Consider the following 15,429-nt stretch of genomic DNA (forward strand, 5'->3'; position numbering starts at 1 on the left):
CTACATGTTCTGCATTTGAAGCTCCGTGTGATCATCACTGGCCACAGGGGCGCTATCCGTAGTGCATGTCATAAGGATTACTGCTACTTCCATGAAGAAACTCACTCTCTGTGGCCTCCACAGCTTCCTCACACTCAGCGACAGGCTGTCTTGCTATGACTCCTCCTCCAATTCCTCCTCCAACACCGGCATTAATACCACTAGAAATGGCAATTCTCCTCCAGTTCGTCTCCGCTCCCTGACATTTTGAGCCCGCTTCTCCTGCAAACACAAATATACACCCTGGTCTTTGTGCCAGTTTCCAGGTCTTGCATTGTGCCACTGCGAGGCCTGCTGCTTGGGGAGATTTAGTATTGGTAATGCAGCAATCAATGCAGACTGACCAGGGGCCTCTGTTGTGAGGCAACTATGTGTCTCGCTGGTCATGCCCGATGTCAGGGTCCTTAACCTCATCTCACATTGCATTAGCACCTTTTGTGATATCTAGGGGTGCAAGTTTGGTATAAAGAGGTCCACTCTCAGATCTCAGCAGGGCATTGAATCACTTTCGGCACAGCAACCAAGTCCATGCAACTACCCTGCCACTGTTGACCTCTTCTGTGACCTCAATCCACGGCATCTCAGTGAGGCTTTCTGGATTCTTCCTCCTGTCAAGTGGAAAAGGCACCTCCCACCGTGCCCTTGCTGCCTGGAGAAATACCTTCAGGGAGGCATCACTGAACCTGGGTGCCATTCTGCCTCTCACTGCAGCCATTGTTGGGCACACAACCCTTGCATCCTCTTCCTTCCAGATGCCTCTTTTGGTGATGCCTTTAAATATGGCGGTGTTGGATACCCCCTTAATATTGGCTGGCTCCATGCCTGCTGGCTGTTAATTGGATGCGAGCAGGAAAATACACTTCCGTGTCCTGCCTCCAATCCAATTCGTCACGCCACCCTATTTGGGTCCGATGTCAGTAAGTCCTCATATTTGGTAAAGTTCAGCCCTATGTATTTACAAGAGTTGGTGTGTTTGTTTGACCATTAAATGCAGATTGATCATTCTGATGCCAGTCCAATCTCTTTATCCAATATGTTCAATATCTCACTGATATGCACCTTCAAGTAAACTCTCATTTTTTTTATTCTTTCATGGGATGTGGGTGTTGCTGGAAAGGCCAGCATTTGTTGCCCATCCCTAATAGCCCTTAAGAAGGTGGTGGTGAGCCGCTTTCTTGAACTGCTGCAGTTCATCTGGTGTAGGTACAACCACAGTGCTGTTTGGGAGGGAGTTCCAGATGTTTGACCCAGTGACAGTGAAGGAACAGCGATATAGTTCTCAGTCAGGATGATGTGTGACTTGGAGGGGAACTTGTAGGTGGTGGTGTTCCCATGTGTCTGCTGTCCTTGTCCTTCTAGATGGTAGAGATTGCGGGTTTGGAAGATGCTGTCAAAGAAGGCTTGGCGAGTTGCTGCAGTGCATCTTGTAGATAATACACACTGCAGCCACTGTGCACCCGAGTTGGAGGGAGTGATTGCTTAAGGTGATGGATGGGGTGCCGATTCTGTGGGCTGCTTTGTCCTGGATGGTGTTGAGCTTCTTGAGTGTTGTTGGAACTGCACTCATCCAGGCAAGTGGAGAGTATTTCATCACACTCCTGATTTGTGCTTTGTAGATGGTGAACAGGCTTTGGGGAGTTAGGAGGTGAGTTACTTGCTGCAGAATTCCCAGTCTCTGGCCTGCTCTTGTAGCTGCAATATTTATATGACTGATCCAGTTCAGTTTCTGGTCAATGGCAATGCCCAGGATGTTGATGGTAATGCCGTTGAATGTCAAGGGGAGACGGTTAGATGCTCTTTTTTGTTGGAGATCGTCATTGCCTGGCACTTGTGTGGCGCAAATGTTATTTCCATATGAAGACAGGAGGATCATTGGTCATTGGCATTTGATTGATTTGACATTGAGAGTGCAGCCACTGCATGAGCCATCTATTACCACCCCCACATTAGTGTCTTTAAACTGGGCCTGACAAATTCACAAGGACACGAAGCCATTCATGATGACATTTTACTCTTTCCTTTAGATTCCCCATTTGGCCAACGGCATCTGTCAGCATCTACACTGATTACCAAGTGAGTCTGCAGTTTGTGAGGAGGAGAATTTGACTTGAGAAATCAGCACTAATGTAATCGCATTGTGACTTAGCAGTTTTCTACCTTTCCTGCTGTCAAAATCATGTTTCACCAATTTGAAAACACAGAAATACCTGCCAGTCATCATTTTGACTGGCAGTTGTTCAGATCTAGAAAAACTTACTACTAAAAAAAGTAAAATAAAGCAAAATTGGCAATTTTCCTCCAACCCACAATAAACAATACAGCATTGTTCACAGTGGCAAGTTAGAAAATATATACATCACAAATACTATTTTTAATAACCAATTTATTTAAATCCTTACGTTTTAAACTGTAAAAGCCTATTCATGGGCTGTGCAGTTTTAATGGTTTGATGTTTTCAGTTACCTGTAGTTTAGCAGTGTTACTTTGGGACCTGGACACATGGTCTGTGGTTTGCAAATACATGCAGGAATTATCCTCTGAGCTACCTGAATTCGAAGACTGAACACCTAAAATAATTAGAGGAGGTTATTAATATATTTCCAATGTAATTAAAGAAGGTTATTAACATCTTTTAATGTAATTTCCGTGCATGTATCAAGACTTTAATGTTTGGACAGCTGAGTATCTAAGTGATTTTGACAAATGTTGATATGTACAATAACCTGCAGTTACCAACCCAATGGTATTTTACACTAAGCAGAAGCATGGTGCAACTTTGAGTGGGAGGAGCTAACTTTTCCTATCCATTTCCTGACCTCTGCTGGGTCATCTGGGGTAAGCACTCAGCAAAGAGGAGGGTGCTCCTTGGCCAGCTAGCAGTTTCAGAACCTGACACCAATGTTTGAATTAAATCTCACTGATAGGTCCAGGAGGATGAATGTGAAACTAAGCACTTGCTGACCAAGCAATTGCAAAGTAAGGTCAGACCCCCTCACCTCTAAAATTAAGAGAAAAAGAAACCCACAGAACTGCACCCCTTGTCTTGCAGCTACCCTGCCAGTAACAGGCCTTAGTCTTACTTCCAATAACCTTGTATCTCATGGAGCACCTGTCTCACCCCTTTGTCTTGCTCTATAGTGAAAGAAGGAAGAGTTCTTGCTTTCTATTTTTTTGAGTCCTGATGAAAGGTCACAGACCTGAAACGCTAACTCTGTTTCTCTCTCCACAAATGCTGCCAGACCTGTTGAGCATTTCCAGCACTTTTTGTCTTCATTTCAGATTTCCAGTATCCACAATATTTTGCTTTTATGTAAGAGGTCTTGCTTCTCTGGTGAGTCATTATGGGTGTCAATAAGTACAGGGATTGTGCTAGTGGCTGATATACAGGCGCCCAGCTACTTCACATAGTTCTTCGCCAAAACCTGGAAGGAACAACCTCTCCCATTCCTAATCCAGGGCCCCTACTGAACCTTTAAACAAGAAGTGCTCGATCTTTAAAATCCTGCCAGCTGACCCAGCATTGAAGCTTAGAGCTGATCAGCCAGTCTAGGGAAAGGATGCGCTTAAAGCAGTGTTACTTTCTGTTTCAAAGTCAGACCCCACAGCACGCTTCAAGCGAGAAGTGCTGAACAGCCAAAGTCTAATCAGTAGATTCAGCATTGAAGCAAACAACTGGGAATAAAATAATGCACGAACCTTCAACGAAGATCTTCTCCTGATACCAGCCAGACCTGGCAGTAAGTACTGCTAACAGGTAACACTCAAATGCCAAAGTACAACTGGCAGATTCAGCATTGAAGGAAACAGCCAATCTGGTAGTCAGGGATGGCAAGGGAACTTGCAGACAGGACGACTGGTTGCTACAGGGTTACACATGGTGGACCTGAAGCCTGATGATCTCCCTAAATTGGAAACTAATGGACAAGTTAGAGGAGCTGCAGAGCACATTCTCAGCAGCACCTTTCCCTCCTAGGTCAATCTCTCAAATTTCAAGAACCTGTGACTGCAGCCTTCTTCGAAAGACCATCAGCTAGGGCTCTCTGAACTCCCTGTACCATAGGGTGGTCAAGGGATGTGCCCATCGTGCAGCAATCAGTGCCTAACAGTGTATCAACAGCCTCCAGGACACAATGTGATGTATGACCTCCGTGACCACAGAGGAAAAACCCACTGCATGGATAATAAGAAACAGACTTCACTGAGATGCTAACATCCAGAACCCTCAGTCCTACAAATGATCCATGGGTTGGCTAAAGTATGAAAGTGCTTCAACCACACAGCAGACAACATGCACAGACACAGACCCTCAAGCGGAAAACAGCTCCAAATAACAATACCCTACTCGCACAATTATGAAAAAGACATGGGAATTTCTCAACAGTAGTTAGAAACATAAAATGGAATGCATAAATTTCATGATACAAATACCCAGGCAGAACACCACATTAATGAGCTTGAGACCTGTGAAGCAGACATAACAAACCTGGCTGCTCAGAAAATCTGCATAATCGAAGTCAGTAAATGTTCATTAAAAGCAGATGGCCTTAATAGGGGGACTGTGCAACAATATCTGAAACTTTGAAATTCCCATGCACCTTGACCTAAAACTGGGCCATTAACACTGGAAACGATCAAAGAATCCTTGCCCCCATGTATTTGGACCTGAATCACCCAATAGACTTTGTGATCTGGGTACACAAATTTCAGTCCAAAGAGACCATATAACCAAAGGCAGGACTAAGGGAGAATGAAAGCTTCAGGTGGTTGAATATTGATATTTTTATGTCTTTCTTCCAGCTTTGAAACAGGATTTTGATGAGGTTAAACTCGCCCTTGAAGTAGAGGCATTTTATGCAGAATAACTCAAAATATTGGTGACTGTACTCCAATCCCCTTCACCATGCCAGATTCAGCCAGGGATTTCATTCAGAACAAGGGTATCCCTTTCAAAATCTCCCATGATGATCCAGCTCCATTTGCCCCAACAACATGGCAGTGCCAACCAGTCAGGCAGAATGGAGTATACCTGGACACATATTGTGAAGACCTATAGAAAATCCACCGTGAGTCAACCAAAGACCTTGCTAACGTTATCACGTTATATAACAGACAGTGATGTTTCTCAGTCAATCAAATGAACAGGTCACCAACGAAAATCCCATATCACTGCCAAAGACATTCTTTGGACAATTTAACGGCCCCACATGATCATCAGGGCAATTCTAGACAGCTGCAGGTAAAGGGGAAGAGTAAGGGAAAGTGAAGAGCATGAAGGAGGTGTAGGCCACTCAGAAATCCAATCGCAAAGTAGCTAACCAGGTGTTCAAGCCAAACAACACCCAGTCAAAAGTGGAATGGATGCAACATGAGAGGAATTAAAGTAAGTGTGCAGAGTATGTATGAATATCAGCCAGATAAGGGCTCCAACTTCTCTGTCCAGACACCCCCATAATTCATACCTTCATTTTGAGTCCCATTTAAACTTCAAGGCTAGCAACCCAGATGTTATAGGGAAACAACTAGGGAATGGGACTGACTGAATTGCTCTACAGAGAGCAAGTATGGACTGGATGGGCCGAATAGCTTCCTTCTCTGCTGTAATGATTCTATGTCATAAATTCAAATTCCACCAAAGCAAGTAATGAGATTAAATTTATGAAACCTACTCATTTTTGGAATAGCACCATAAAAAATGACCATGAAGGCTATCATTAAAATCTACTAATCACTAATGTCCACCAGGGAAGGGAAACTGCTGCCCCAGTTTGCCCTACATGTGACTCTTGTCTGTTTGACTAATGTTCATCTTCTCAGGATAACTAGAAATGGGAAATAAATGCAGCCTTGTCAGCATTGCCCACATCTTGGGAACTTTTATTTTAAAGCACAAGTCAGCAATTTTAGAACAGGCAAAAAAAATACATTAATGCAAAACATGATGGTTCCTGATGGCACAAAAATACCATGCCAAGGAAAGCAGTTGCTCTGATGGATGAGATTAAACAGGTGTTTCAACATCTTTTGGGAGAAGCAGACATTTGCAGAACTCAGTTGTTCACAAAACACCCTGAAGCAAGAGATTTGTAACTGGACCAACTTCCACAAAAAACAAGACAAAGGGAGTAAATAAAAAAAAATCATCAGATATGATTCACAGGTCTACGTAGTAACTACAAACATTACTGAGTTTACCTTGCAACTCAGTCGTCTAATAATCAACAACAAACATTTCTAAAACATTACAATTAGGTTCACTTTGCTTGAAATTAAATCAGGAGTCTTACCCTTTGCATGGCCAGCAGAATTTGCTCTTTGAAACACATTTAGATTTAAGCTTGACGCAGATGACTTCCCCTCAAGTCCCCTTTGACGATTCAAAGTGCATCGCTGAATACTCTAAAACAGATGAGCATAACCTGATTTAAAGAGGAAGTGCATTTTGTGATAAAGACTTTCTATGCTGCGGTTATCTTCATTTTTCTCTCTTTGCCCATTGTACTGTTTTATTACAATTTTTTCTTCCCTATTCCACACCATGCAACTATACCCAGCAAAGAAAGCAAGTAATTACCTCTTTCCAGGAATCTATTATGACTGCTCTTGAGCCTGCTGCCAGGTTAACCTCGCCTGACTCACTCACACATTTTCTCTCCATTTCTATAAGGTTGTGCCTCATCTTCACTTAGCACTTCCGCCTTACAGTAGTCAAGATCAGGAATTTGGTATGCGGTGAAACATGGGAATGAACTGGTGTCCTACCACTCCATATCAAAATACCAAATGGTGGTACCACCTCAGCCAAACAATAGCCTTACATACTAATTTTTTATTTATCTATAGAATGGCCCCAACATTTTTCAGCCATTCTGCTAGACTTCTGCTGTAAATATCAGTCAGACTCCACTGGAGCAGCTGCAAGCTCAGTTAGACCCGAATACTCCAATTCTCAACCTTAAGTGCAAGTATCCCAGATGGCCTTTGACATAAGGAGGGTAATGACTCCCTAATGCTGGATTTCCTGATGCCTGGACCTCATGTCTGGAACTGACAAAACATTGGCACTGGTAAGCCTGGTGAGGCCAGCCATATCTTGTCAAAACAAGCAGAAGTAGGACTCACCGGGTCAGGGTCAGGTTTTTTTCTCTTTAATTTCTTAAAGTGGCCTCCAGTGTTGGGGGCCTGCATCAACAGCTTTCTGGGAGAAGAGAGGAAAAAGGTGACCCAACTGCTGGCAGATTTCTGCTGATGTTACCACAATTGTGCTCCCAAACGTTTTTTTTATTTGTTCAAGGAATGAAGCAGTCGCTGGCTTGGCCAGCATTTATTGCCCATCCCTAATTGACCTTGAGAAGGTGGTGGTGAGCTGTTTTCTTGAACTGCTGCAGTCCATGTGGTGCAGGTACACCAACAGTGTTCGGGAGTTCCAGGATTTTGATGCAGCGACAGTGAAGGAATGGCAATATACTTCCGAGTCAGGATGATGTGTGGCTTGGATGGGAACTTGCAGGTGGTGGTGTTCCCATGCATCTGCTGCCCTTGTCCTTCTAGGTGGTAGAGGTTGTATGTTTGGAAGGTGCCATCTAAGGAACCTTGGCCCATTGCTGCAGTGCATCTTGTAGATGGCACACATTGTTGCCGTTGTGCATCGGTGGTGGAGGGAGGGAATGTTTGTGGATGGGGTGCCAATCAAGTGGGCTGCTTTGTCTTGGATGGTGTCAAGCTTCTTGAGTGTTGTTGGAGCAGCACCCATCCAGGCAAGTGGAGCATTTCATCACACTCCTGATTTGTGCCTTGTAGATGGTGGACAGGCTTTGAGGAGTGAGGAGGTGAGTTACTCATCACAGGATTCCTAGCCTCTGACCTGCTCTTGTAGCCATGGTATTTATATGGCTACTCCAGTTCCATTTCTTAGTCAATGGTAACCCCCAGGATATTGATAGTGGGGGATTCACCGATTGTAATGCCATCAAATGTCATGGGGAGATGGTTAGATTGTCTCTTGTTGAACATGTTCATTGCCTGGCACTTGTGTGGCGCAAGTGTTACTTGTCACTTATCAGCCCAAGCCTGAAAATTGTCCGGGTCTTGCTGCATTTCTGCACAGATTGCTTCAGTGTCCGAGGAGTCGCGAATGGTACTGAACATTGTGCAATCATCAGCGAATATTCCCACTTCTGACCTTTTGACTGAAGGAAGGTCATTGATGAAACAGCTGAAGATGGTTGGGCCTAGGACACTACCCTGAGGAACTCCTGCAGTGATGTCCTGGAGCTGAGATGATTGACATCCAACAATCACAACAACCTTCCTTTGTGCTAGGTACGATTCCAACCAGCGAAGAGTTTTCCCCCTAATTCCCACTGACTCCAGTTTTGTTAGGTTTCCTTCATGCTATACTCGGTCAAATGCTGCCTTGATGTCAAGGGCAGTCACTCTCATCTCACCTCTTGAGTTCAGTTCTTTTGTCCATGTTTGAACCAAGGCTGTAATGAGGTGAGGAGCTGAGTGGCACTGGTGGAACCCAAACTGAGCGTCACTGAGCAGGCTATTGCTAAGCAAGTGCTGCTTGATAGCACTGTCGAGGGCACCTTCCATCACTTTACTGATGATTGAAAGTAGATTGATGGGGTGGTAATTGGCTGGGTTGGACTTGTTATGCTTTTTGTGTACAGGGCATACCTGGGCAATTTTCCACATTGCCGGGTAGATGCCAGTGTTATAGCTGTACTGGAAGAGCTTGGGTAGGGGCGTGACAAGTTCTGCAGCACAGTTCTTCAGTACTATTGCCAGAATATTGTCAGCGCCCATAGCCTTTGCAGTATCCAGTGCTTCAGTCGTTTCACTGATATCATGCGGAGTGAATCGAATTGGCTGAAGACTGGCATCTGTGATGCTGGGGACTTCAGGAGGAGGCCAAGATGGATGATTCTCTGCACTTCTGGTTGAAGATTGTTGCAAATGCTTCAGCCTTATCTTTTGCACTGATATGCTGGGCTCCCCCATCATTGAGGATGGGGATATTTGTGGAGTCATGTCCTCCAGTTAGTCGTCTAATTGTCCACCACCATTCACAACTGGATGTGGCTGGACTGCAGAGCTTAGATCTGATCTGTTGGTTATGTGATCGCTTAGCTTTGTCTATCGCATGCTGCTTCCACTGTTTGGCATGCAAGTAGTCCGTGGTTGCATCTTCATCAGGTTGATACCTCATTTTGAGGTATGCCTGGTGCTGCTCCTGGCATGCCCTTCTGCACTCTTCATTGAACCAGGGTTGGTCTCCTAGCTTGATGATAATGGTAGAGTGGGGATATGCCGGGCTATGAGGTTACAGATTGTGGTTGAGTACAATTCTGCTGCTGCTGACGGCTCACAGCGCCTCATGGATGCCAGGTTTGCATTGCTAGATCTGTTCGAAATCTATCCCATTTAGCACAGTGTTAGTGCCACACAACATGACAGGACTTCATCTCCACAAGGACTGTGCAATGGACACTCCTATCAATACTGTCATGGACAGATGCATCTGTGGCAGGCAGATTGGTCAGGATGAGGTCAAGTATATTTTTCCCTCTTGTTGGTTCCCTCACCACCTACCGCAGACCCAGTCTTGCAGCTGTGTCCTTTAGGACTCGGCCAGCTTGGTCAGTAGTGGTGCTATTGAGCCACTCTTGGTGATGGACATTGAAGTCCCCCACACAGAGTACATTCTGTGCCCTTGCCATCCTCAGTGCTTCCTCCAAGTGCTGTGCAACATGGAGGAATATTGATTCATCAGTTGAGGGAGGCGGTAGGTGGTTATCAGAAGGAAGTTTCCTTGCCCATGTTTGACCTGATACCATGAGACTTCACGGCTGCAACAGTTGGCAGATTTCAGTGTCGACCTCCTTAGTGAAGCGCAGACATCTGTGGTCGTTGCTGAAGTTTAGGCAGGAGAATTGATCCCTGGACACCCTGGCTGGATTTGACCTCCTGCTGAGAGCTGTTTGCCTCCTCCTTCTCCCTCTTCTAACAGCTTGTCTTTCTTTGTATAGCCTCTGTTCATTATCCCAGTCATACTCAGTCCCAAGAAGAAGGCCTATATCTGGGAACAACCAGTTTGTGCAGAAACTTGAAGTCAGCAATAAGTATTCAGCATCTGCCACACCACTCCCTGTAGACTTGAAACTTGAAACAGCTATGGAATGCACCAAAAATGTGTAGAATTGTAGCAACAAGCAGAAGAAATCAACCAGCAACTAACCTGTAAGTAGTTGATGAGCCCTTTAAATAGTGCTGATGGAGGGTCCTTCATTCTGCTTAGCAGATGTTCAGCTGCGCAAGCTTAAGAGAAAATATAGGCTAGAGCATAGAGATCCAAAATTGCAATGCTGGCATCAAATCAGTGTTGCACGACGACTGACATCATGATTTGCCTGCTCTGCATACTTCTGGCAGATGTTAGCTGCGTGCACACTAACGCCTTCACTAAGAAGAGTGAGCGCACTCCACAGACACTATTTTGCATTCCAAAAGGTACTTGCAGCTCCCATAAAAACAGTGTTCCATTACTTCCATTTATGTTTATATTTTCGCTTCTCGGCCTTTTGGCTAAGATCAAGTGTAGTATCTGTTCTTATCAGTGCTTATTTGATTGAGAAGAGACCATGATCATTGCCTTTTGATCCTGGGGAAGCTTTGAGTAAAATGGCTATAACCAATTTTCGAGCTTCGGGCCAGGGAGTGCGCAACACCGTTCGGGTGGTCGTGAAGGACAAGGAAGGAGATGCACCGGTCGATCGCACCTTCTTCATCAAGAAAATTCTCTTCGATTGCTGCGGATTTCAAGCGACGGACGTCTTCTGCCTGCAGGATTTCCCCAGCAGTGGATACTTCGACGTGACGTTCCGGAACGTGGCGGGATGCATCAAGTTCCTGAAGGCGTTCAAGGAGAAAGGGGACCGGGCGCCACTGTCGATCCTCACAGCGGAGCCGCTCTTCACGCTTCCGTCACAACGGGACCGGGTGGTGACGATTCACCTCTACAACCCCCATGTTCCGGTGGTGGATGTACTCACCTTTCTCGCCAGGTACGTCGAGGTGGCCGGCAGCAGCACTGATGTCAAGGACCCCTTTGGGATCTGGACCAGCAAGCGGCAGGTCAAGGTGACCTTGAAGGTAGATCCCAGTGGAGCCATCATCCACCCTCCCTCCAGCTTCGCTATCGGGGGAAGTCGAGGCTTTTTGGTCTACGCTGGGCAGCCCAGAGTTTGCCGCACCTGTGGCAAATCTGGTCACATGGCAGCCAACTGCAGCACGGTTGTTTGCAAGAACTGCAAGGAGGAGGCCATCAGACCAAGGACTGTAAACAGACTAAGTGTTGCAACTTGTGCGGTGCGGCAGGCCATCTCTACAAGACTTGTCCCAAACGTTGCCTCAGCTATGCTCAGGCGGCAAGGTCCAAGGATAGGCCGGGAGAAGGTTCGACGAAGGCGTCCGCTGTCCGAAAGGAGACCAGCAACCTTCTCCGCAGTGAGGAACTTCAACCTGAGAAGGAAGGGGAGGCGGCTGAAACCAACGACCCAGCACCTACCCAGCGCCCGGAAACCCCTCCTCCACAGACAGAATCAATGGAGGAGGAGGCAGCAGATGGACAAACAGGTCAGTGGCAAGTGGTCCAGAGGAAAACCACAAAGAAAAAACATCCCAAAGCCACCACCCAAACCAGTGGCAAGAGGAGGCTCTCTTCTGAATCAGACTGCAACAACTCCTCTTCACTGGACGGGGAAATGCTGGAACGACAGCCCCTTCAAAAGAGGCGGCAGAACTCCGAGATGGATGATAAAGCATCCCAGCCCCCGGGCACTGGAAGCTGTGATGGGCCCAGCGTGCCCCAACCCCAATGCCCCACACGTAACGAAGTGGCCAACGCATCTCAGTTCTGCGACACCGGGAGCAAAGACACGTCTGGCGCACCTGAGCTCCGGGAGACCGGGAGCTGTGATGTTTTCGAGGAGGAACAGATGGAAGCAGCTGAGGACAACCCAATCCTCTCTGCCTACAAGACCCCCCCGATGTCACCCGAGCGGCACAAACCCTGCATGAAAAATCAGGAGGGGTTTCTGAGCCCAACCAACGTGAAACTGCTTGCGCATACGATGGGTATGCAGGAACATCCCGAAGGGGAAGGACTGGGACTAGCGAGGACAAATGGTATGGGAAGCAACAACTAATTTTTAGTAAAAAATGGGTGTAAGAATTGCTTCCATTAATGTGCGTAGCATTAAATCTACTACGCGATGTGTTTCAACCTTGGATTACCTTGCCAAGGTCAAAGCTGACCTACTGTTTCTGCAGGAGTGTGGAATACCACACCTTAGCACCTACAGGCAGTGGTCGCGATGGTGGTCCCACGGGCCATCGATCTGGTCGGGGGGTAATGACTGCCGTTCCTCCGGCCTGGGTATTCTGCTGCGGGGAGGTAACTTCACCATCTCCGAAGTTAAGGAGGTGGTGGGCGGCCGCCTCCTCGTAGCAGACGTGATGTACAACAACGCTCCGCTCCGGTTGATCAACGTGTACGCCCCGGTACAACGCAGCGAGCGGCTGACCGTCTTCCAGCAGCTCCCACTGCTGCTGGCGACGTCCAGGCCGGTCATCCTAGGCGGTGACTTCAACTGCATCATCGATGCGGCTGGACGATCCGGCAGTGACGACAGCAAACTGGACGCTACGTCCAGATTCCTAGTAGAAACAGTTAAGGATGCCAAACTGCACGACGTCTTCAGCAAACCTGCAGACGGAGCGCAGCGCAGATACACATGGTCAAGATCGGACGGGTCTGCCCGTTCCAGGATTGACTTCCTGTTTGTGTCCCGTGCTGTCACGGTCGGATCCACCGACGTCAAGCCGGTGTTCTTCTCCGACCACTGCCTCTTACTGGCCGACTGTCACTTACAGGACGACCAGCGGGTTGGCAGAGGGACGTGGAAGCTCAATGCGACACTGCTGACCCCAGAGAACGTTGAGGAACTCAAAAGGGATTACAAAGGTTGGAGGACCGTGAAACCCCTCTTTGAGTCTCCAGTTCACTGGTGGGAAGCGATAAAGGAGAACATCAAGAGGTTCTTCATCCACAAAGGGGTTCAGAAGGCGAGAGAGAGACAGAGGGAACTGTCCCGACTCCAGAAAATTATGCAAAATCTACTCCGGTTGCAGTCAATGGGGGTCGAGGTCAAGGAGGACCTCCAAGAGGTGAAGAGCCAGCAGGTCTCGCTCTTTGCCAAGGAGGCCTCCAGGATCATCTTCCGGTCCAGAGTCCGCTCCATCGAGCAGGATGAGACGTGCTCGCGTTACTTCTTCCAAAAGGTACACAGAGAGAGCTCTGTTATCAGCAGCCTGAAGGAAGAAGATGGCTCGGTAACGTCTTCGCAGTCCGACATACTAAGGATCAGCAAATCCTTTTATGCTGGGCTGTATGACGCGAAGCCCACAGACAGCAGAGCCTCCCAGTCCTTCCTGTCATCTATCACAGAGGTCCTAGATGACAGCAGGAGGGAGAGACTGGACAAGCCGCTAATTCTGGACGAGCTGACAAAGGCCGTCGAGTCTTTCGAGACGAGTAAAACTCCCGGGAGCGACGGCTTACCGGTCGAGTTGTACTCGTCCCTGTGGGACTGGGTCGGCCCGGACCTGCTGGAAGTATACGAGAGTATGCTCCTGGCCGGCAGCATGTCAGAATCCATGAGAAGAGGCATCATCACCCTCATTTACAAGCAGAAGGGGGAGAGGGCAGAAATCAGAAATTGGCGGCCCATCTCACTGCTTAATATTGATTACAAGATTCTGTCCAAAGTCATAGCCAGTCGAGTCAAGTCTGCTCTGGAGTTGGTGATTCACCCCGATCAGACCTGTACTGTACCCGGCAGGAAGATCTCTGATAGTCTCGCGCTACTCAGGGATACGATCGCCTACGTATGGGACAGGAGGGTGGACACCTGCCTCATCAGTCTGGACCAGGAGAAGGCTTTTGACAGGATATCGCACACCTACATGATGGACGTGCTTTCCAAAATGGGGTTTGGGGAGGGAATCTGCAATTGGATCCAACTGCTCTACACAAACATCAGTAGCGCAGTGTCAATCAACGGGTGGGAATCTGAAAGTTTCCCGATCAAATCTGGAGTCAGACAGGGCTGTCCTCTGTCCCCGGTCTTGTTTGTTTGCTGTATTGAACCCTTTGCTGAGTCTATTAGGAAGGATGCGAGCATAAGAGGGGTGACAATCCCAGGCAGCGGAGGCACTCAGGTCAAAACCTCCCTGTACATGGATGACGTCGCCGTCTTCTGCTCGGATCCGCTGTCCGTGCGCAGACTGATGAGCATCTGCGACCAGTTCGAACTGGCCTCGGGAGCCAAAGTTAACCACGGCAAGAGCGAGGCCATGTTCTTTGGGAACTGGGCTGACCGATCCTTTGTCCCCTTCACCGTCAGGTCAGATTACCTGAAGGTGCTGGGGATATGGTTCGGAAGTGCCGGGGCGTGCACCAAAACATGGGAGGAGCGAGTAGCCAAGGTACGACAAAAGTTGGGCATGTGGGGGCAGCGATCTCTCTCCATTGTGGGTAAGAACCTGGTCATCAGGTGCGAGGCGCTCACGTTGTTGCTCTACGTGGCGCAGGTCTGGCCCATACCCCACTCCTGCGCCGTGGCAGTCACCCGAGCCATTTTCCGCTTCGTCTGGGGATCTAAAATGGACCGGGTCCGGAGGGACACGATGTTCAAATCTCTGGACATGGGCGGGAAAAATGTACCCAACGTGGCCCTCATCCTGATGACCACCTTCGTGTGCGGCTGCATCAAGCTATGTGTAGATCCCCAGTACGCAAACTCCAAGTGTCACTACGTGCTGAGGTTCTATCTGTCCCCGGTGTTGCGAAGGATGGGCCTGGTCACATTGCCGCGGAACGCTCCGTGCAGTTGGGCGGCGCCGTACCACCTATCCTTCGTGGAGCAGTTTCTGCGGAAAAACACCTTTGACCACCGGTCCATCAGGCAGTGGTCTGCACGGAATGTCCTCAAGGCCCTACGGGAAAAGGAAACGGTGGATCCTGTCGGATGGTTCCCCGAGCAGACCGTCAAAGTCATTTGGCGGAATGCCTCATCACCAGAACTTTCAAACAAGCACCAAGACGTAGCTTGGCTGGTGGAGAGAAGGGCCCTCCCCGTCAGATCCTTCATGCACACCCGAAGTCTCGCCCCCTCCGCACAGTGCCCCCGCGTTGGCTGTGGTGGGGAAGAGACGGTCGCCCACCTCCTCCTGGAATGTGCCTTTGCAAAGCAGGTGTGGAAAGAGATGCAGTGGTTTTTGTCAAGGTTCATCCCAAGCAGCTCTGTAACACAGGAGTCTGTGCTC

The 15,429-nt window shown here is 48.0% G+C and overlaps 1 protein-coding gene and 1 pseudogene across 2 annotated transcripts in view; one reads left to right on the forward strand and one right to left on the reverse strand.

The window, feature by feature from the left end:
* si:ch211-140l13.3 (centromere protein J) overlaps window positions 1-15,429 on the reverse strand; it is a 316,358-nt gene that overhangs the window by 72,606 nt on the left and 228,323 nt on the right. For both annotated transcript variants that reach the window (XM_068045779.1, XM_068045778.1), the window contains exons 12-13: window positions 6,324-6,435; window positions 2,503-2,606 (exon numbers count right to left, since the gene is read on the reverse strand). In XM_068045779.1, the coding sequence (XP_067901880.1) occupies window positions 2,503-2,606; window positions 6,324-6,435 (216 nt within the window). The remainder of the gene's footprint in view (window positions 1-2,502; window positions 2,607-6,323; window positions 6,436-15,429) is intronic.
* Window positions 10,607-10,715, forward strand: LOC137376826 (U2 spliceosomal RNA; annotated as a pseudogene).

This window comes from Heterodontus francisci, chromosome 13, assembly GCF_036365525.1.
Source record: "Heterodontus francisci isolate sHetFra1 chromosome 13, sHetFra1.hap1, whole genome shotgun sequence".
In the NCBI taxonomy this organism is placed as follows: Eukaryota; Metazoa; Chordata; class Chondrichthyes; order Heterodontiformes; family Heterodontidae; genus Heterodontus; species Heterodontus francisci.